Source organism: Electrophorus electricus, chromosome 5, assembly GCF_013358815.1.
Source record: "Electrophorus electricus isolate fEleEle1 chromosome 5, fEleEle1.pri, whole genome shotgun sequence".
NCBI lineage: Eukaryota > Metazoa > Chordata > Actinopteri > Gymnotiformes > Gymnotidae > Electrophorus > Electrophorus electricus.
In genome coordinates, this window is record NC_049539.1 from 16,251,184 (window position 1) to 16,273,634 (window position 22,451).

At 36.0% G+C, this 22,451-nt stretch overlaps 3 protein-coding genes across 7 annotated transcripts; 2 read left to right on the top strand and 1 right to left on the bottom strand.

Annotated features, from left to right (window-relative positions):
• Positions 1–1,367: 1,367 nt before the first annotated feature.
• Positions 1,368–6,859, top strand: rilpl2 (Rab interacting lysosomal protein-like 2). Of its 2 annotated transcripts, none has more exons than XM_027016889.2 (4): positions 1,368–1,833; positions 2,835–2,986; positions 3,167–3,301; positions 4,275–6,859. In XM_027016889.2, the coding sequence occupies exons 1-4, from the start codon at positions 1,537–1,539 to the stop codon at positions 4,294–4,296; spliced, it is 606 nt and encodes a 201-aa protein (XP_026872690.1). In that variant the 5' UTR covers positions 1,368–1,536; the 3' UTR covers positions 4,297–6,859. The 2 variants fall into 2 exon arrangements, with proteins under 2 accessions (XP_026872690.1, XP_026872691.1); XM_027016890.2 differs by having other exon boundaries at positions 2,838–2,986.
• Positions 6,860–9,127: 2,268 nt separating this feature from the next.
• On the bottom strand, positions 9,128–20,643 carry kmt5ab (lysine methyltransferase 5Ab). Of its 4 annotated transcripts, none has more exons than XM_035526559.1 (9): positions 20,247–20,643; positions 18,588–18,682; positions 18,098–18,239; positions 14,000–14,183; positions 13,534–13,624; positions 13,326–13,385; positions 13,057–13,247; positions 9,854–9,937; positions 9,128–9,731 (listed from the first exon to the last, which is right to left on the bottom strand). In XM_035526559.1, the coding sequence occupies exons 1-9, from the start codon at positions 20,284–20,286 to the stop codon at positions 9,521–9,523; spliced, it is 1,098 nt and encodes a 365-aa protein (XP_035382452.1). In that variant the 5' UTR covers positions 20,287–20,643; the 3' UTR covers positions 9,128–9,520. The 4 variants fall into 4 exon arrangements, with proteins under 4 accessions (XP_035382452.1, XP_035382453.1, XP_026872698.1 ...); XM_035526560.1 differs by lacking the exon at positions 20,247–20,643 and adding an exon at positions 19,042–19,190; XM_027016897.2 differs by lacking the exon at positions 9,854–9,937.
• Positions 19,999–22,436, top strand: LOC113581615 (cyclin-dependent kinase 2-associated protein 1-like). Its single transcript, XM_027016899.2, has 4 exons — positions 19,999–20,169; positions 20,755–20,852; positions 21,528–21,654; positions 21,913–22,436. Exons 1-4 carry the CDS (start codon positions 20,103–20,105, stop codon positions 21,978–21,980), a joined length of 360 nt encoding a protein of 119 aa, XP_026872700.1. The 5' UTR covers positions 19,999–20,102; the 3' UTR covers positions 21,981–22,436.
• The last annotated feature ends 15 nt before the right edge of the window (positions 22,437–22,451 follow it).

The window sequence follows — 22,451 nt, forward strand, 5'->3', positions numbered from 1 at the left end:
ATTTAGTGCAGTACACAGTACTGGGCATATGTAAAGCGAGTTGTGCATAGGAATCAGTGACATGCTACCCTGAACATAGCAGTCACCGGTATCAGCCAGAACAGTTCAGAGTACAGTGCTGGTATAGTACAGTACTCTAGCAGCATGTAGGATAATGTGCAAGACTGCAACAGGAGTGCATAGTTTATTTGTGTGCGGTTTGACTTCAGCACTAGTTCGATGCAAAACAATGTGTGAGTGTGTGTATAGATATGTATGTATGTGTGTGTGTGTGTGTGTGTGTGTGTGTGTGTGTGTGCGTGTGTGTGTGTGTGTGTGTGTGACTGTGTATAAGCATGTATAAAAATGCCGATTTTGGAATCTGAATTGGAATTGGAGTTAGCCAGAGTTCAGGAGTCTAATCTTGGGTTCAGTCCCTAACAAGCATACAAATGTATGATTATAAATGTTCTCTTCAGTAGCTTCAGTGTTAAGTCATTAATTATATGTGAGTCTTATTACTGTATCTTTGTTATACCCTTACAGAAGCATAAGAAAATATGAAGCAAGATTTTGTTTGTGTTTTTCTTTGTCTTTCTATTGCTTTAATCTGTGGTTTGGCACTGATAAATATGCCTACCCTACTCATGAATCAGGCTTATATTTTCCTGCAATGTCCTCTGAATACCAGCCACTGATGGGAAAACTGACCATTAAATGTTTTGTGATTTGAATAAATTGAATAAATTGAGCTGTTTTTTTTCTCTCGCTCTCTCTCTCTGACATATTTGTGTGATAAGCAAATATTTGCTCCTACTGAATATATGAGAGATATGCAACATTCAACTGAAATTAAATTGTTTCAAGTAAAATAAATCTTGTGTTAACAAGAAAAATGTGTGTTAGAATTGTTAATAATTATTGGAATTCTAATGAACCAAACAATATATCATTTATATTTTAATTTATTTAATCTTTAAGCTTTATAACCTATGCATTATGGACACTGGGTATTAAAAATGAAAGTACTGCACATTGCAAACTCTTTTTGTGTCCACTTTTTTACCTCTCTTTCTTCTTTCACAACCCAGAAATATTTATTAATTCAGCAGTCCTACCACAAATTATTTTTAAAAACTATGTAATTTCTTTCATATAGAGTCAGTTCATTCTGAGAACCAAGGGTTTCTCAATGGTGAACGTTTTTTTCTTTCTAGGCTCAGTATAGCATACTGACCATTTACGAACTCCAAATCTGACAACGTTCTCGGCGATTCGCCAACAGCAATGGGTTTAGCTGTCGCTAGGGTAACTTAAAGGCGATTGGATGCAGTTTGTTCGATTTCCATTGGTTGGTTAAGGCATCATTCAACATTCACTAGGCCCAAGTAACAAGTAATTTAGGACGAGGAAAGAAGGTTCTAAACCAAGAATCAATGACGGATTTTGTTAGTGTTCCCGGATCATTAAATATTGCAGCCTGGTCTAACCAAGATTGCTAAAAAGTAGTTTAAATTGGTCGTATTGTACCCCAACATTTGTTTTGCTAGAAGGAAAATGGGAGATCTACAAGATGGTTTGTCCGTTCTTGCTTTCGAGAAGGACCCGCTGGAACTCACTGTTGAAGATGTGTATGACATTTCATACGTGATTGGCAAGGACTTATTAAAAATCAACAGAGGCGGTCAGGAAGTGTCGGATTTACAATTCAAGATTGTTCGTGTGTTGGAAATGTTTGAAATAATGGTGAACAGGTATAACCTGTCGCTGGAGGAACTCAGAATGGAGCGAGATAACTTGAAAAGAGAACTCGATAGAGTTGTTGCGGAAGGTTCAAGTGAAAATGTTCACAATGTGAGTCTTATGAACACTGCTAATCACCGTAACAAAGAGAAATCGCCTGAGATCATCTTAAAAATACTTTCAAATATTGCCTTTGCACTATCCTATTAAGTTTATTGGAAGAAAGGTTGGTAAGGATCTGTGTGCCCAGTAGTAGTTTGCGTTCGAATTTATGAGAGGTTGAGTCGTTACAAAATGTTACAAAGCCAGTGTTTTATGACCTGAAATTATGTATAGTGTTGGGGCTTTCAACCTGTTGGGCGCGGGATAATGAGATTATTATATTAAAACACTTAACACGCATGAAAATATTTAAACGGCAGTGAAACTGTTCTGACGGTAATCTTAAGCAATTCATTACATTCCCGCTAGATGGTGGTAGAATGTTTTCTGGAGCAATAACATTTTATTATCTATTCCCTCACTAGGCAGGCTACCCATGTTTCATTCAGTCTTGGGCATGTGGCTAGCTAAACGTAAAAAGTAAAGATAAATTGTTGGGTTTTTTTAAGTAAAATGAAAGTACATTTTTGTAAGTAAAATGAAATCCATCGATTTCCACGTGTGTATAACGAACAATATTAGTTATTTCTTTAAGCTTGTCGGTTGAAGTGGGAATGAACTGAAGGGAGCTGGTTGAAAAAGGCTTTTTTTAAAAAAAAAAAACTGGTATAGTTGGTGTAATTATAACATACCAGAAGCAGTCCTGATTTTCATGTTGCATAAACATTTAGCTCAATCGCCTTCTTATATGGCAAGAATATTAGAATATTATAATGCTGTAGGCAACAAAAGTTATAGTAACCTAGAATACAGAATAAATAAATGAAAATTATTTTTTTCACCTGTGTGCCTTCCATACAATATATCATCCCCATAACAGTAGACATAGTAGCATGAATGTAGTAACATAAGACATGACAGTAGTTTCCTATTTTTCTTAGTACTGTAGAAGTGATACAATGAAGTTACTTTGTTGAGCAAAGAATAAAGTTTTTTGGTTTATTGTGTAGCAGACAGTCGGCACTGACAAGCTGGTAGTAGATCTGAAGGACCCCAATCGACCACGATTCACTATGCAGGAGTTAAAAGAGGTTCTACAGGAGAGGAATCAACTCAAAGCACAGCTATTTGTAGCACACGAGGAGCTACAGCTCTTCAAAAGGTATAGCACTGTGTCACAGCTACTCATTTCAAATGAGTAATTTAAACCATTCAATGCCAATCATTTACCTATTTCAGTAAAGAGTAGTTCCAGTTTTATTATTTTATTTATTTTTAATGAAGGGACTTTTCAATCTATAATTTGGGTGCTTTTTCATGTTGATTACCTTTGTTATTGCAGTGGTGTTCTGCCTCAGCTGGAACCAAATATGGTAGAAGTAGACCTAGAGGCTCCTCCCCTCTCTGAACCCTCTTTTTCTGTTACTACAAAAGAAAATGAAGAAAACAAAGAGGAGAAGACCACTATTCAGAAACTGTAAGCTCTTTTGTCAAGTTGAAAACATGCTTCCATTTTATATATTAATTTACAAAGGTTAAACATTTAATGATTGTGTTTTGTTATACACATACTATCAAAGTATACAATACAATTGCATTTACGTTCATGCAAAACTGTAGATGCAATGCAAGCAGGTTCAAAGCATAACCAACTGAAATATAACCAAGACTAAATTAATCAGAATCATCAAGAATTTGAATTTAAATAAGGAATACGTGTTTATCTGTCAGCCATGAACAATTGCCAAGTGTCTGAAGGGCTTCCATTCTGTAAAATATAATTTAAGCATCTACTTAAATGATGTTAATGCAGCCAGTGTCCTTTATTTATATATATATATATATATATATATATAAATATAAATGATAAACAAGCGGGTATGACTGGGGGGTTAAACAGATATTTTGGTTACCAACCATGCTGCTTAAAGAAATAGCCATGGATTTTACATTTACTATAATATGCTATACATATTACAGCTGTAATTATTTACAAGGTTTGCATAGAATCATCACATTTTAATATTCATAGTAACTCCTCTTATTTGTGAGTAGTACTAGTCAAAAGTGAAGCAGTATAAGATATATAATGTAGTATTAATTTTCATTGATATATATGTTGTGTTATGTAGAGGGCGGTATATGGTGCAAATTATGGGGGTTTTTTTTGTTTTTGTTTTTTTTTTTGTTTGTTTGTTTTTTTGGGTACATTATAAAATAGCTTCCATTAAGTTGTCCATGGGGTAGAATTTAATGGGTTATCAAAGTTCCTGTGGACATTGTGCCTTTCAAGATGCTTTAGTAGACTTTAGTAAAAAGTTAACACTTTGCCCTCTTCTCTTCAAATCACGTGAAGGAAACATATCTGCACTGCTGAATTTACAAATGAAAATGACAGTATTTGTTGCTACTACCATAGCATGATATCCATCTCTTTCTTCCCATTGCAGGTTCTCATTTAGAAGAAAATGATCATCTTTTTATGGTTGGCATCTAAGATGTGAAATCAAAGAATCCTGTGAATTAATTTTAAACCTTTTATTGGTTGACAAACATTTTAGGCTTCAGGGGATCAGAAATATAATTTTAAAGCTCATCAAAACTATAGACTCTCTTCTATTGAAATGGCATTTTTAAATAGTGGTTAATGTTTTAAATTATTAAAACAATTACCTAATGATGATTACCTGATGATGAAAGAATCAGACATAACAGATATGTTTTATAAAATCATTTTATTATCTGACCATATATGAATTTATTATAGCAATTTAAGCAATTTAATTTCATATCCCTACTTATTTTATTATAGGAATTCCTAAAATATAAATTGCAAAATTATTCAAAACACTCAAGAACTAATACTTGTTGACATATATATTTTTGTCAGCATGCTGCACCAGTAAATTTTCCTTATTATTTAGGTCTAGGTTTTAAAACTGCAGTATTTAAAACTGAGTAATTTTACTTATGTTGTGTTTTTGTCAGTGAGGTTGGAATATCAGATATATAACTGAGCCCTTGCAACAACAAAAAAAATATCCATATACTGTTCTTCTGCATTCTATAAGTAAAAACAATAATATAAAGCATTATTGCAAGTTTTATTTTTAAATGCCCACATTAATGTAAAATGTCTGATTACAGAAATAAGGGAAATGGATATGTTTTTTGGTTGCAAAGGCTCAATTACCAACAGATATTTGAATGAAGTATAGTTAAAAACAGCAAATCTACCCTTATCAGATTGTTTTATCTTTATTTTGGAACAGTGTAGTTGAAGGTTATTGGAAAAAAATAAGTCAAAAATTGTTCTGTATTAGCATACTTATGATTATCCTTCACATGATTATAAGATTGAATCTGAAGAATAAAAGACTGGGATTTTCTGATAATAATCAGAAATAGTAAGTCATTACATTTTCTTCCTGAAACAGGATACTTTATTTTATTCTTTTTTTTTCTATCTAAAAGATACAACTATGTACTGACATTTAGAAATGAGCAAATATTCACAATAAAACAATGGAAAACTGAATATTTGTCTGAATAAACAAAAAAGAGTATGTTGACATTAGTGTAATGTACCAGTTAAACAGTGCTGCAGAAGTTGTATGTTATGAATTTATTAAATTTGTTTGCCATGTGAGGTATGCATGATAGGCAACACAATACCAGAGCAGGGTGATGAGAGTAAATGAATTGTCCTTAGTTTATCTAGTTGTGATGTTACTCATTGCACCAGAGTGCATTGTTTAATTCTGCATGAGTGCTGTGTTGCATATTCATTGAGAATCTATTGCATGTGCAATACTGTCTAAAATATTGTCTTTTAAGTCTTGACTCTACCCTAATTGACATTTGACGATGCAGCAACCTTGCCGATAATCCAGTCTGTTCAGTTTTAAGCACTAGGAAATTTAGTCCCAAAATACAGTGTGTAATACTTGGTTCTGCATACATCATCCAAGCATCCAGTAACAAAATTTACAGTGCCTTCCGCAGTTTAATTTACACACATGGAGTCTTTAAACACTATGTATAGCTTGACACCATTTGTACTGATCCTTTCCCTTTTCTCTTAGAGGGAAGTGGTTTTAGTTCACTTTGTCTTTCTTCATCTGCAACAGAAACAGCCAACAAACAGTGGTCCCGCCTCTCTTTTCTGTTGTGGTCTGAAGCTAGACCATCTGGCTCATCTCCATTATTAAGTGCATCATACAATGGAGTTTTTAGAGGTGCAATCTCATGTTGTACTGGAAATCCAAGGCTGAAAATGGAGTTTTAAAAAATAGACAGGCCTGTTTCTTGTCCTTGGAACTGGGGTGTCCCAGTGTTGCTCTCTGCTGTTGCTCACTGACTAGCCTGAATCTGACATTGTTAGTGTTGGTGGGCCTGTTTTCAAAGGGCTGTTGCCTCAAACACTTTCTCAGTCTGCCCACTGTATTCAAGGGTGCAGAAGCTCTCAGGTTTTCTGGAACTATGGAATTCCTGAGGACATAGTCTTCAACAAAGGTCCACAATTCACATCAAGGTTCTGGAGGGCATGCTCCATCTTATCGACTTATGACTGGGTGTAGCTCTCCATATGCGATCTGTGTCTTCATCATCATAAAACTGCACCCTGATTCACTGGCTCCTTTAAGATTATTAAGTAAATAATTCATTATTTTTAAGATACAGTTGCCTTTTTCCTTTTGTATCTCGCCTTGCTTTCATATTTTCCTTTCCAGGCTAGCGGTTCCTGGTCCACTAACTGAGATGTTCCCCCAAGAGTGTCTTCCTTATCTATGTCAGTGGCTGTCCTGCCTGTACTATCTGCCTCCCCTGGACTCTTGTGGTATTTGGTGGACTGGGAGGGGTATGGTCCTGAGGAGTGGTGCTACATCCCAGCTCAGAATATTTTGCACCCTAGTTTCATTACAGAGATTCAGGAATGCTGCCCTGAGGGGCACTTGAGGGCTCACCCCAATATGGATTGGGACAGCTGGAAACACTCCTGGAACACATTTGAGAAGACCATTGAGTAATTAGAGCAAGGACCTAGCTGTCTCTGGGCCTAATAGAGGCACCTGTTTTGTCATGATTAAGTGAGAGAAAGTTTCTCAACAGCCAGTGTCTGATGTCCTTTATGCGTTCCTCAATAATACTAAGATGATGATATATGTTCTTTGATTTGGCTGAGACATATAGTTGAGTATCATCAGCATAGCAGTGGAAACTAGCACAGTGTATATGTATAATGTCATACAGATCCTTGTGGCACACCATAGCTAACCTTGTTGTATGCTGAGAATTCTCCATTTATGTTAACAACCTGGTAGTGACTGACTAGATAAGATTTAAACCAGGAAAGGGCTATTCCTCCAATCCCAACAACATTTTTGAGTCTATCTAGTAAAATGTGATCTAGTGTCAAATGCCGCACTCAGATCAAGCAATATAAGCAAAGAGACATAACTCTGTTCAGATTCCAAAAATAGGTCATTAACTACTAATCAATGTTGCCTCTGTACTATGATGAGGCCTAAACTCTGACTGAAAGGCTTCATGTATCTGGTTCTGATTCAGGTATGAGCTTAGTTTCTGAGCTACAGCTTTTCTAGGATCTTGGAACTAAATGGAAGGTTTGAGATCGGCCTGTACTTTGACAGCTAACATGGATCAAGGTTAGATTTTTTGATAAGTGGTCTGATTACTAATTTGAATGGTATATAAGTAATATATTTTGGCCTCATTTGCATATGATGTTAGTGATTTATAATAGAACACCATGCCACAAAAGTAGGTTTTCTTAGTTTAGCCAGATAAGTTAAGTTCAAAGTCAAGACAGTCCTATAGGAGAAAAGTTCAGGAACATTCCTATTTGGCAATCCTCAATTTTGATCTTAATTTATCTAGCTGAGAAATCTTGCTTTGTAGAATTTCTCGCTGAACCTGTCTCATGGTAAATGTCCATGGAAATTTTCAGTGGACTACTAGACTCATGACAAGGGTCAGTCAGACCGAGCAGACCAGGGATGGTTGTAACAGTAGGGCAGACCAGGGATGGTTGTAATAGCATCACAGTCACCAGTAAGGGATGACCTTACTTATGTCATCAGTTTCATGTATAAGGACAAGTGAAATTGCATAGCTGTGTGAAGTATGCAGATTTGACAGCCAAAACATTAATTTTCCTGTAAGAAAGTACATTTTTGGACCAAATCTATATGTTGATTATTAATGATACTGTTGGAATTATGTAACTTGTATCATATTAGACTTTTAGGTAAAACATGAAGCATGTCATCTTTGCCAGTTTCAAACCTCTATGCTCAACAACAGGACATACTGAGTGCTTACATTACTAGGGCAGCAGATTTGTATTTTTGGACTGACTCCACATTAGGCAGACCTACAGATAGAACACCCTGGCACAAATAATAGAACCTGGGGTGTAGAATAGCATGTTAGGCTTAATTAGGAATTGGTTTTAGTATATGTATCAGTTTGTTTGGTTTTTTTAAATGTAGCCTGTTATGTAACTATATACAGGAAGAGATGCCAATGAATAAGATTTTCATTGTTTGTGGACACTTATTTCATCATATGACTATCACTTTCTACTAGGAGCCATGCAAGTCAAATTCATGCATGTATGCATTAAGTTTTGCATTCATATTGCACATCACCATTGTTTAAGGTAGCTGTCCTGTGTGATATGCGCATCTGTTCACTGGTACAGAACACAGTTGACTGCATGCTATCATGCTTTGCATATAATTAACAGTTTTGTAATAAATAATTGAATATATTTTTTACTTTGAGTCTAACTTTATTGCACATCATACAATTCATAATAATAAACTCCCTCATTTAGCCTAAATTGTAGTTTGTTCACCAAGTATAAATTACTATATAAAGTATAAAACATTATTGTACTATATACTATAAAAAGTAGAAAACAAACATTCAAATGGTCAAATAACTTCCCAGCAAGCACAATGATAGCTATACTCACAGACAATTCATAGTTTTTAAGTTCTTGGAATAGCCAACGCAAGTTTGCTCAACATATTGGTAATATATTAAATAACCTGGCGGAAAAGTGATGTTAAGAAAGACTAAATGACTCTTTATTGGTCTGGGCAGACTTCCACACATTCTCAAATTACATCTGAAAATTATGTTCATTAATTCACCAAATATCACAAAATCATATCCATTTAAAATGCAGTTCTAAACAATTTGTACACAAATCAAATTATGAAGCATATATGAATTTGTAAAAACACAAATGCAGAAAAATGGTTCTCACACACACACACACACACACACACACACACACACACTTTACACTGGCCTAGTACCACCATCTCAATTTCACTTGATCTATGCTCCATAGATTAAGTCTTGTTTCTAAATAGCAAATATTCTAAATACAACCATATCAGCATACACTTTAAAGCTTTAGCCATTGTTGCAAGATAATTTTGGGCTTGAATGCTCTTCATGAATGCTTTCATCACATACACATAGCTCAGAATTTTTTTTTGATTTAACAGAAACAAGAATTGTTAGGATAATACCAAAAATACGTGAAGCAAAACAGTGAGAAAATGGAAGGCAGACAAACAAATTTTACAGTTTTACATGACTAAAGCTCATCTTTCAGATACACAAAGAAAGCCACAACCTTACACGACCAGGGGTGTCAGTCCTTGAGCCAAGGATGAGCAGCAATAGCTTCTTTACTACGGTCTCCATAGTCATAAAGAAGCTCTTCTTCTACTTTAATGTCTCTGGATGCCACCAAGATAAGATGAGGTATACCATTTATGTCATGCACTTTAGTCTGGCAGTTCCCATTTTTTCTGTGATTGATTAGTCGTCCCAAACGGCCAGTTTCTGTAGTAGCATCCACACTGGAAGGGAGGGACAGAAATATTTAGATTTTTTAAAAATTAGATTACTTTCTTATTAGATTGATTGATTAGACCTTTAAAAATTAATTGCGGAAATTATGAACAACCATTACAATCCATACGGGGGGGGAGGTACAAAGAAAGCTTGACCACCAAAAGAGAAGAGATTGGAAGATAGGACAGGTAATCGATCAGCCACAGAAGACCTGAGAACACAGGTGGGTGTACAGGGGTGAAGGAGGGCAGAGAGATAAGGAGAGTTGTTAAGAGGCTTCAATGTGAGGAGAATTTTTTAATTACTACAATATTTAACTGGAAGTAATCGAGATTACATAAAATAGGTGTGAGAAAGTCAGGTAGCAGAATTCTGAAACATTTGAAGTTTGTGAAGGGAGTTGCAATAGTCAAAGCAGCTGAAAATGAGATTCTGCAGACAGATAGGGACAATTAATCTCTACAAAGATATACAAGTGGAAGAAATGTTTTAACTCCACTCTTACATTTAGTGCCCACATCACCTCTATACATCTTTTTTTCCATATGCACAACATTGCCAAAAGTAGGTCATCCCCCTATCAGTCTGCTGCAGAAATTCTTATTTCACACCTTCATCTCTAGGTGCTTTGACTATTGCTCTTCTATTCTGCATTATCTCCTCCTCTGTTCACAGACTTCATATGGTTCAGAACTCTGCTGCCTGCCTATTCACCCATGCTCACTCTCACCATCACATTACACCCATTCTCTGGCTTCCTTTAAAATATCGTATTCAATTTGAAATCCTCCTACTCACTTACAAAGCCATAAATAAACTTCGCTCCTTCATACCAGTCTGATCTCCTTCCTTACAAACCTACTCGCACTCTCAGATCTTTCTCAGCCAGGTTGCTTACTGTTCCTTCCTCCAACCTTCACAGCTATGGTGATCATGCCTTTTCTAGATATGCTTCTCAACTCTGGTCCAACAGTGTGCACATTTCTATATTCAAAACTAAACCACACACACACACAGGCTGGTACCAATGTCCTGTAAGTGCTATTTGTAAACAGACAAACGACAAGTCTAGTATACATCAATGCCTTTTTATTGACTATTGTAAGCTTCTTTGGGTCCTTGAAAAGCACTATATAAATACAACATAATATTAACTTAAATTTATGTGAGCTTCAAATGAGTTTTTTTTAATGTCATAAATTATTTCATAGAACCCTCAATTCAAAATAGTTCTAACTCATAAAATGTACAAGATCTCATGTGAGGAGTTCTTAAGGATGCAAGAACTAGAGCTGCAAAAAAAGCCTAATTTGATTATCAGTCAAGAGGCTTGAAAATGGGAGGCTGTAATAAGTCAATCCTTCAGCATGGTTTTTTTGTTCTGTTTGTTTTTAAGCAAAATAATGGAAAGCACTGAGGTACAACAACTTGATCATCCGTTTACAGACATTAGTTCTATAGTTCAGTGAGAAATAACATTGTTAATGAACTTCCAGCAAGGAATTAGAGCAAAGCGGTGAGAAAATGAAGGGCACTCCATTTTACCTTACTGAATAGGTATTCATGAACAGGAAAAGCCATTGTTCAAGTGGATGTTTACATTTGAGAACTGTGCAAGCCTGGTTCATACCTACTGTGAATGCAGACACAGATTGCAGACAAAATGGTCAGGCACAAAGGCCAATTTCAAAAGCCCCAAGGGAGTGCTATTCATTCAAAAACTGAAACACGGCCAGTTTGGTGATACAGACTCTCCCTGACTTTTCATTGGCCAGGGAAAAAAAAAATTAAAAGTCTCTCAGGAAGTAAGAAAAGGTCATTAGACCAAAAATAGGAAATGTGTGAACATTCGGCAGTACCAATGGTACACGTGTCTCATGAGCATACCAAATTCCCCCTGCTGCCTTCATGTTTAAAGGGAGTGCCTGCCACCACCAGTCAGCCCATCTCAAGAAAGGGTCCTCTTCATTGATCAACAGTCACCTTCTAACCAACTCCATGACAAAATGTGTGATCAGTGTGTCTGGGATCTGTTTATTTTGTTCCTTGTTTACTATGCAGGAAAGGGCAGCTTTGCCCTACAATGCCACACCATCTCTGGGGTCAAATACATGGTCTCCACAGACAGTGGCACAAGAAGCATAAACATCGAGCTCTGTGGACAATCCAGAGCCATGGTGCCCATGCCATTGCGTTTCTGTGTCCACTGTACAGTGCATGCACCAATACATAACTTGCACAATATAGTTTGCTGACTATGGTCAGAAACTAAACCAATTCCAAATGACTGAGAACACTCCCCTTTTTAGAAATAATTATTCGTTGAGATCGGCTTCAGCTTTGGTTGTGCTTACGTTTCCCTCCACTCATCAGCTGCTTGATTTTGTGTCTCCATTATTGTGTTTAGCAATTGACTTAGCAGAGAGAGGTGAGTGTGCTATTTTCCCAATCTTGTAGGAAGTGTAATGTGTTTGTCTAGCTGAGGGGTTCAATGGAAGCAAAGTAATAATTTGCCTGTGCCTTAAGTGCAAATATAAATCTAATGGTATGTTTCAAGTCCATGTCAATTCATCATGTGAAATTTCACCCCTTTTAATTTTTAATGCTGAGTATGGAAAAATGCAAAAGGGAGTGTGGGATAGCAGGTGGAGTGACTGACTTGTGGCACAATATGAAAAACTGGCCTGGCATCAACTTTATGCAAATTACATGAAGTAGCCAGGCTAAATCAGGCAAAAGCAATATTCTTCCATGGATGCACGACTATAGTGCCTACATAGTTCCATCTGCACAGCATGCACGAAACGCCAACAGTAGTTGTGTGTTTGGTCTCCTCACTCTTTGCAAGAATACAGACACAAAAGTAAGAAAGTCTCTGACGTCGTCAGTGTTCCTGGGATGCAAAAATACAGTACTGAATTGAAGTTTATAGCAGGGTACATATCTTTTATTGTTGGTTGGCAGTATATGTAGCTAGCCAACAAACTAAACTATACTGAGCTTAAACAAGTTTGAGAGTAGGTTACTTAAGAAGTTAATTCATATTGACTGGAAATTTGCCTACATTATACATCATTGAATTGAGATTGTGGGTTGTAATGTGAAATGCACCTTGTGTGCATTTTAAAGTAGCTCATAAGTCACCTGTGGAGGTTAATGGCTAGTATTATTAAAATCAGTTAAACTAAACTGCTTCTACTCTAGCACTGCATCTTTACCATTTTCCCTGGTTAAAGTGATAGAATTATAATATATAGTAATAGGGGAATGTTGCCAATACTTGTATACAAAATGTGTTCATGGATATATCCATCTGAAAACAAGACTCACCAGTAGGAGTTGTTGAGGTAACGGAAATAGTACATGTAGCAGCCTTTGGTAGGGTCTTGAGCATACTGTGCCTCTCTCTTCTTTGCATCATCAATTTTAAGTAAATCCCCATGGTACTCAACAACAAACTGGCCTTTATGGAATTCTCTGTCTGCAAAAACACCTCTTCCTTTTCCTTCAATATATTTAACCTGTTTAAAAGGACAAATAAATAATCATTTTAAGTCCATGAAAATGATATGGCAAAGACATTCCTAGCAATGGCCTACCTTGAGTCCATCTTCCACATTATTTGTGATTAGGTCATCGATGCGTTGTTGTTCTTCATACTGTTGACAAAAAAATGCCCATGTTCAACTCAAATCAAAACCTCTGCAAAATTCTAATACAAGAACCTAATCCTGATGATTTTAAGTGAAAGAGTGGTCCATAATATTAAGGTTTTTGAAAGATATTACAGCATGAGAGTGAACTCACCTCAAGTTCAGCCTTACTTTTTCTTGAACTCCTTCTAATGGGATAATAATCTGTAACCTTTCGGTTATGTTGTTGAATTTTGCTTTCTGATCTGGGATTAAGGAAAATGGATGCAAAAGGAAAGTCAGCTCTAGATTTAATATGGTTAGATGATGGACTCAGCCACTTCCACAATCTACACAGCCTCATCTACCAACATCTTCATGTGCAGATTTCACTTTCCCACAAAAGAAAACCTCACCTTTAAAGGGGACTGAAGAGTTATAGCATGCAACTACCCAATAAGACTATAAGGCTCCATAGTCTCCATTAATAAAAAGGCAACATGCATCATATCTTAATTACATTGTGCCTTTGTGTTAATTGCTTTTACAATAGCAAAAGATTTCTTTCAAACCTGGACACCACTGCCCGAGTAAGTGATGAACGCATTTTACACTTAAAAATCTATTAAAGTCATACATACTTCTTCTGTGTTGGTCTGGGCACTTTGGCTTTTGTATGGTTTCTGTGTTCAGATTTATTTGAAAAGGCTGCGTGTGGAGTTCCATCGTCTTCCGGCACTGAAACGGTCTTCTCTTTAGGTCCAAAAGGTGAGGTGTGCGGATCACTGTTGTCTTTAGTCAAATGTAACTCTACTGTTAGACTCGCTGTTTAGACAGAGAATAAACCATCAAAACAAAGCAACAACAACAAAAAAATATTCCAACTACAACTGTAGTTATCAAAATTGACACTGAAGTTTGTTGATCTGATCCTAGTTATTGATACTTGTACTATAGCCACTAGGCTACTATTTAAATAGGATTTTCTCTAAAATTAGAGAGCAATATTTTCTGAAATTATGTGCACAGACAGTACAAGACAGCTCTACCAAATTATGATTGTGTTCAGACAATACAGGAATTTATAACTGCAGTTACCTCAAATCAGTTATTAATGCCTGAAATATAAACAAAGCAACCCAAGTGAAATTTCTCAGAAAGATCTTCAGATAGTAAGTAAGGTGGCATTAAACAAGAAACCAATCAATTCTACTCTACCACACCAAGCTTATGTACAAAAAATTTCTAACTGCAGCCAACCAAACTCACTGTTGCCTGTATGTATGTCATGAAGGCATTTAAAATGGAATTTCTCCAAATGTAGACAGTAATATACTGTTATTAAAGTATGGTAACCTACCACACCATGCTTATTGTGCTCAGTAACTATGGAAAATTTCCCATACAGCCAAATTAAATTAACACATTTAATAAATCAATAATGGTAAAATGTGAGCTGGAATATAGGTCATATATTCAGTCAAGTATGGTGACAGTCCTACACTGGGAACTTTCATAACCAGTCACCCAGAACCATTAATCAACACCTAATATAGCCACAAAGCCCATATTTAAAGTGGAATTCATGCAAAATTTGGCGATCCCTTATGCCATTAGGTGTGGAGACACTACACTAGCTGTTCCACTACTATTAACCATTAGAAATTTCATAAATAAAAGGTCAATTTTGAAACCTATAATATAGCTATAACAAAATTGTGTTCACATACATTTTATAATGTAGACATTTTGAGAACTGTTATTCACTTTTAGACATTAACATCATACTTAATTCTTCAAAATTACTGTACACAGGCAGCACAACCTCAAGCCACCAGAACACAGTAGAAGTAGGCTGATTACGATAACATGAAAATAATTTGTACAATCACAAAATATGAACATGTTCACATTTCTGAAATTCATACAGTACTCCACCTCCACTGGTAGATTAATTCATACTTTTCACCCTGGGTATTTTAGCACAGCTTCCTATTCATTCCTTCATTCAAAACAAATTTGAATTAAACACCCACCAAAAGCACTGCACAGCAGGACAAACTAAACTCTATGCAGTTGGATTTTATATTATATTATATATTATTTTATTTTTTTACTTTGTGTTTCTCTAAAACCTATTAATTTAAATAATTTGTTTTAGATCAAAGATCAAATAACTAATCTCTAACCAAGGAGAAATTTTTGGAAAGAGGGACACACAAAACACATGGTTAAGAAATCCATACTCTCGATTTATGAACAGAATCCATGGATTTGTAAACCATTCCCTTGCTTTAAATAGGGATGTCTGGATCTGATCTCATAGATTGGTATCAGGGCCCAATCGAGGCATTTTTAAACTAATCAGTATCGGCTTTGAGCACGAGCCTAAGCCTGATCCTTTGTTTTATTCCAGCAATCACACGGCTGTCGTAAACGGAGAACAGAACATGGCTAAAATGTGGAAATATTTTAGATTTAATTAGGAAACCGGTTCAACAGCCACGTGTAATGTCTGCAATGTAAGCATTTTGTGAGGCAGTAGTAACAGAGCTATGTTCAATACTACCAAATTGATAGGCCAATAAACACTCAGAGGAATACAGTGAGTTTACTGGAAAAGGCAGCACTGAAGCAACACACACTAGAGCAAACTTAAAAAGAAGAGAGAACATCTCTCAAAGAAGAGACAGCAACATGGCCAAAAATGATTACAGAGAAGGTAACTGAATTCATCCCATTGGAAGACCAGCCTATCGCTGTGGTAAAAAAAATAAAAATAAAAAATTACAGGTTTTCGTCATCTTTTGGAGTCAAGATACGTCCTATCCCCTCGACACTACATTTCAGATATGGCCCTAGTGGAGCTTTACAAGGTTCGCGAAAACCTACTCTCGTAGTCACCTTGGTTATACCTAATTTTATCAGATATTTATCAGTTCTGATGTATCCCCAATGTCATTACTTAGTCTCACTGCAACCAAGTTTCTCTGCACCCCCTGCACAAGGGTGTACACTGAGACTTTTTAAGCGCACTCTCAAATGTCATTGATGAGAAGTGGAACCAGCTATCTGCTAATACAGCAGACATGTTGCTTTTCCTAAAAGAAAAAAAAAACCAGTGAGAGTAAAAGTACTGAATGAGAGGAAAACTGTAGCAGCTGTAATAAAAGCACTTTAAGAACCAGCTTTACTTTATAACAAGAGTACCATTTTAATATTTTGACATTCAGGTTTTACTGTGATGCTGCTACTCCAATAATTAGAAACGTATGCCTGCCCCCCCCCCGAAATGTTCAGGTTAAGATGTTACACCTCTTAAGTGGTAGTGACAGCTGTAGTTCATTTTTAGTGCACCATTTTTACTATAATTTATTTGTTGTGACTGAATGTTAAGCTAATTATTGCACTTTAATGTGATGTATAGATAATATTCATTTTGAGTATTCTAGTTTTACTACTGCAATAGAGCACCAAGTGAATTTATAAAGACATTTTGTTTACTTTATGTAAAAGAAAATAATTAATTAAATTTAAAAAAAAAAACATTAACACAACAGCTTTGATGCAGGCAATGTTTTTTGTAATGCACTGCAGTTGTGAAGCATATACATTGCAGTATCTAGGAAAAAACAAGTATTTGATCGAGACTCAATATTACTCAGATCGGGGGCAAAACATTTTTTGTAGCATCCATGGCCCAGAGTTAGCAAACTGTGATCACCGATTTACAAGTGGTACTCAATTTAGCAATCTTTTAACAATCAGTAATGATTGATATGAAAACTATGCACTCAGTTTCTGGAAATTCTCAAGAGAAAAGAAGACAATTTGTGTGAGAATACCGTGTCAACCTTCTGTGATGAAAAGGTAAAATTTTATCAAATAAAAATAGCACAGACTAAAAGAAAATCAAACATGCAATATACTGTGTTTTCACATAGGCTGTTAACAACTGTTTTAGCATTTCATATTCACAGGGCTTATCTGAGAACCATGCCATTCAAACATTAGCACATTGTTAGCAAGGAAGGAATGTACTTAGAAAGGAAAAGATGGGCCCATCACAGCTAACTAAACACTCACATTGTTGTTGGCAACAGATCACTGACACATTTTATTGTACAGTATGGGAACAGGGGTTGTTTGTCACTTTTTAGCCTGGCTCTCAAACCAAACCAAATAACAGATAATGGCATATATATCTAAATCCCAAGACGTCCTGCACAAAATGTGTGAAGCATTTGAATCCCAAGAAATCGCCCATAACGTTAGCGTTAAATGAGTTGAATGCAGACCTAGGAGTTTGCATGTCAACACATCAATGGGCAGTTATGTGGTCTGAGACTACCGTTTATAAATCCGTGGGCACTGATCGCAAAATTGATATTACAGATTACAAATCCGTTGTACAGATTATAAATCTAGTTAGAGTGCGTATTTTTAATCGGTGGGTACGGATTGCCCTCTTGTCCATATGTTACTTGTTAGTGACCCCTGGCGGGCTCCGTAAATACCACTCAATGGAGGATAGCGAAATCAAGGAACAGATAGTGGTGGATGGAGAGCCAGCCTGCAATAATCAGTTAATGGCACAACCGAGCATTTCAACTAAAAACCGTTGCAATATGAATTCCATTTAAGAGACCTTAACATATCTGAACAAATGAAAAAGGAGTAAGATGTACTCAGCCAGGTTTGACCAATAAAATAACCCTGAAATTGTGCGAAAACGTTACCTTCTCCGTGCTTTCTTGTATTAGTGGCGGTGCATGTCGATGAATTCTCCTCATGAATAGGGAAAAGGGGGTTGTTACGATGTGGAGAACGAGGATTACTTGGAGTCATAAAAGTATGCAGTGTTTGCTGCTCTTGGCATGTCTGTAAAAAAAATGTTCAGTGATTTCCGTAAAGCTTAACCAAACATGTTAGCTAACACTACACATGTCAACTAAGGGGAAATAGACACAATGGATCTCCACCAGCATGTTGTAGCGTTTAAAAGTGTTTACACTGATAACATATCGTTAGAGATACTGCTAAGATAACTAGGTTAGTTACCTAGAAGCTAGATAAGTTATACCGTAAACCATTAAAAAGTAGCCAAAACAATAAAAAATACTGACACTTCTGGTTGCAAATGGGCTCTTCGATATTCCTAGCGCTCGGGCCACCCTGCTTAGTTAGCTAGAGTTAAAAATGCAGAGCCAAATGCTGTCCCAGTCTTACCTTTTTCATCTCATTGTTTTCTTTAGTTTCTTTCTCAGCCTTATTTTTGCATGGGTTTTCAAGTCTTCGTTCAATAATCAGCGTTTTCTTCTTGCCTTAAAACAAAATGAAAGCAAAAACTAGATATCAAGATTATCCTGTAAAGCTTCAACCCGCATACAGAGCATAGTGCTGCAACTATATAAGATAGCTAGGTTAACCTAGCTCATAGCTCTTATGTTGCTAGCTACATACTTAGGTAGGTTAGATAATTGTAGCTAACTAGCCAACATAGAAAAGTGAATTTAACGTTAGCCTGCAACATTTTTGTCCTCAAATTATTTAAACTTCTCATAGCCTACCACGGAACGAGTTTAACTAGCTAGCTATCTTACACAGCTACAGATAAAACCTCGAGGTAACCAGTTATGTTTACCAAATTCTACAGACTAATTTCAAGAACATTTGTGCTTACCTTTGGCCATTTCAGTTAGTCAGACTATAGTCTGAATTAGGGGATTACTGTATACTTTCCTTAAATTTCTTAAATTACTCAATTCGTCTGATTCGCAATTCGCAACGGATCCAACGAGATAATCAATTTAATTTAAACTTTGCTTTTAAATGTTGCTACTGAAACTTCAAAAGGGTGTTAATTTCTTGGTTTTTAAAAATCTACTACATTTTTCATTGGTCGGCTCCAAGAGGAGGCAGTTCCTGATTGGCCCATATCATTCAGACCTCTTCGTGTCTGCAATGTATTAAAAAAAAAAACAGCCCTCCCATCTGCCTGGAAACACTATTGTGAGTGAGTTGTAGATCATTTATTGTTTGTTTACTTTTAATTCAAATTAATATTAGGTCATGTTATGTTCATTAGTTTATAGAGGTATACCTAGTAATTAGTCTACTAAAATTACTCAGATTACTTGACTGACTGTTAACTCAAATTACCCCAATATTTGTATTTGCACACAATATATATATATATATATATATATATATATATATATATATATATATATAGAGAGAGAGAGAGAGAGAGAGAGAGAGAGAGAGAGAGAGAGAGAGAGAGAGAGAGAGAAAGTTTATTACTAATTAGAAGTACTTGTGTAAACGTATTCTTTACAAGTCTTATTATTTTCTAGTTAAAGCCTAACATTCATTGTTGTGTTACATATAGAAGGGAACATATCAGTAGTTTTTCAGATATTGTTACAAAGATTACTTTTTAAAAGTTTGACTAAGTGGTGTGTTTTACACACACACACACAATAAAAATAATGATTGGGAAAAGAGACTCCTTGTTAGTCTGTCGATTGTTTTTACACTGGTGATTTAATGTTAAATTAGGCCCCGATTGCACAAAATGTGACTTTACAGGTCATATATTTGCTAATGTTATATTATTGCATTGTGTGTCAATATAAAGTGACGGCCATATTTGCCGGTGCTGCTGTGCTGTAAACAAAAAGTGTCGGAGGGAGACAGAGACGCTTCAGTGATTTCAGGACGTTTTTAATTCTTAAATTTATAATGTCTCTGGGCATGTCTTATAAACCTAACGTCCTTCAACACGTTCCGGGAACTTCCGTGAATCAAGGTATGGTAAATTTTATCATTATTTTTGAGTATATCTTCTATTTATTTCGACGCAAGATTCGATGTTGTAATGAATACCTGGGGAAAGCCCGTGTCTGTAGTTTTTGTCCAGTTGCATATATAGGGTCAGATCCTGCGAGCCGATTCATATCCGCCATTATTAGCCTACCAGTCATAAATTCCTTTCCATTCTCTCATGTAAAGTTTATGAACGAAACTTCGCTAACAGCACGAAACCGCAGTTTCTCGGTATATTTCGCACTGTCCATTGTAGTAGTAAAATGCGCTCGAAATGTGTCACTTAGATATATCATTCTGCCCGTTCCGCTTCCTCCATGATTGTCTTCCCAAAAGGCTAATGATTGATCTGGATGAGGAACGTTCTTTGACCCTATGATGACACCCAGCGCTTACACTCGTGTATTGCATGTTCCATTGAATTTTAAGGGAATTCATACTTACACAAAACAGAATGGAAAATGTAGCCTAACTGTCAAGGTTGCAGGATAGAATAATGCTGATTAAAACATTTTTCAAATGTTGTAAAAATATATTTAATTCTGCTTGCTTGTGTCTTACCAAATAGCTACAACTGTACACTCCCAGTCTCCAAGCTTAGCAACACTGCAATCTTATAGGCCTATTGTGAATGACTTTGGGCCACCATCTTTGGGGTTTTCACAGGTAAGCTTATACCTTATCTTATTTTAAATTAATTGTGGTTTGGATTTACAGCACCAAAAAAATTCAAAACCTGCCAGTGATTCAGACAAAAGCACTAAGATTCCAACTTATTTTAGCAAATTAGGCTTATAATGACTGTTGAAAACAGAAATACACTCACCTGCCATTTTATAGAATCTCACTTGCCATGAAATTAGGTACACCCCTCTTATAGGTGCGTTTATAAATTCACATGTTGTCTATCTATTGCCATGCACAGTTCATCAGCCACCATTTATAGTCTTTATTACTGGTCACTTTACTGAGCAGAAGACCACTGCATAACAGCCATTTTCAGCACTGATAGTATTATTATTGTTTATGATTGGGGATGGGTGTGTTGGTAAAAGTTTATTACGCATGACAGTGTTGTTGGGGTTTTTACACTTGTCACTGTCGGGTCTGCTACCCAAAAATATACAGCCAACAACAGCCCCTTTGATGAAGGACTAGAGGATGGCTATCACAAATTGTTCATGGCAACAGATGAGCTATAGATTCACAAGGTAGGTGTTTCTAATAAAGTGATTATTCAATGTAGATAAATGATCACTTTGCATGATAAAACAGTTTAGGCTACAGAATAGGAACTTTATGTGAATTTTTATCATAAAAATAAATAATTGTTTATTGCAGACCACTAGTGAAACACAAGTGCCTCAAAGCAAATATGCTGAGCTGTTAGCCATTATTGAAGAGCTGGGTAAAGAAATCAGGCCAACCTATGCTGGGAGCAAAACTGCCATGGAAAGGCTAAAACGAGGTAAGAATATGAAGTATTATAGCTACAGCTACAAAATCAGAAACAATAGATTTAGTCATTTGTAATCATTTGTAAGATGAGGGCACATCAAGTACAGTAGTAATTAAACAGCCATGTAAATGGATTTCTTTGTGTCTATAATGTATATATTTAATCCAGTTTTCTTCTTCAACCTTTTTTTTTACTCTGTAATACTCCCCACTAAGTCATAAAGAAAAAAGGAGATTCCAAAACTTGCTGTGTTTTTCCACTTTCAAGGCATCATCCATGCCCGGGGTCTAGTGCGTGAGTGTTTGGCAGAAACTGAAAGAAATGCAAGGTCCTAAAGACCAGTACACGAGATACGAACCATGGTTTTGTTTCCCAGAAGCTACTTTGATGGAAAAGAAGGCACCAACAGTGAACAATCTATCTTTCTGATGTTGTCTTCACCAGAACAACCAACAGCCCCAAAAATGTGTAACAATGTTTTCAAGTCTGTGAAAATGTATGGGATATGGATTGACAGAAACATGTCAGAGTTGTACTTGACAGGAACTTCCTGAATTTATTTATGTTCCCAATTGGGAATAGTGTAATTTCTCTATTGCTTAAATGGTTTAAAATATGTTAGAGCTTTGCATGTTACATTTAACTGCCCCTTTTCTGTTTACTGCATGGCTGAATTGAGGGCATGTCAAATAAGTAGGGACTTTACAATGTGAGAATTTTGGTACAATGCGGTTGTTTGCATCTTTGTATTTATTACCTAGTGTAATAAATAAAACATATTTTCATGTAAATTTGTTGCTTTAATT

Excerpts from the sequence above, each read along its gene's own strand:
- rilpl2 (XM_027016889.2), top strand. The coding sequence starts at position 1,537 with ATGGGAGATCTACAAGATGGTTTGTCCGTTCTTGCTTTCGAGAAGGAC. Across the intron at positions 1,834-2,834 it reads CAAGTGAAAATGTTCACAAT|CAGACAGTCGGCACTGACAA; the intron begins GTGAGTCTTATG and ends TTTATTGTGTAG. Across the intron at positions 2,987-3,166 it reads GAGCTACAGCTCTTCAAAAG|TGGTGTTCTGCCTCAGCTGG; the intron begins GTATAGCACTGT and ends TTGTTATTGCAG.
- LOC113581615 (XM_027016899.2), top strand. The coding sequence starts at position 20,103 with ATGTCTCTGGGCATGTCTTATAAACCTAACGTCCTTCAACACGTTCCG. Across the intron at positions 20,170-20,754 it reads GGGAACTTCCGTGAATCAAG|CTACAACTGTACACTCCCAG; the intron begins GTATGGTAAATT and ends CTTACCAAATAG. Across the intron at positions 21,655-21,912 it reads CATGGAAAGGCTAAAACGAG|GCATCATCCATGCCCGGGGT; the intron begins GTAAGAATATGA and ends TCCACTTTCAAG.
- kmt5ab (XM_035526559.1), bottom strand. The coding sequence starts at position 20,286 with ATGCAACTGGACAAAAACTACAGACACGGGCTTTCCCCAG. Across the intron at positions 13,625-13,999 it reads CCCAGACCAACACAGAAGAA|ATCAGAAAGCAAAATTCAAC; the intron begins GTATGTATGACT and ends CCTTAATCCCAG. Across the intron at positions 9,938-13,056 it reads TACCTCAACAACTCCTACTG|GTCTTCTGTGGCTGATCGAT; the intron begins GTGAGTCTTGTT and ends CTGTGTTCTCAG.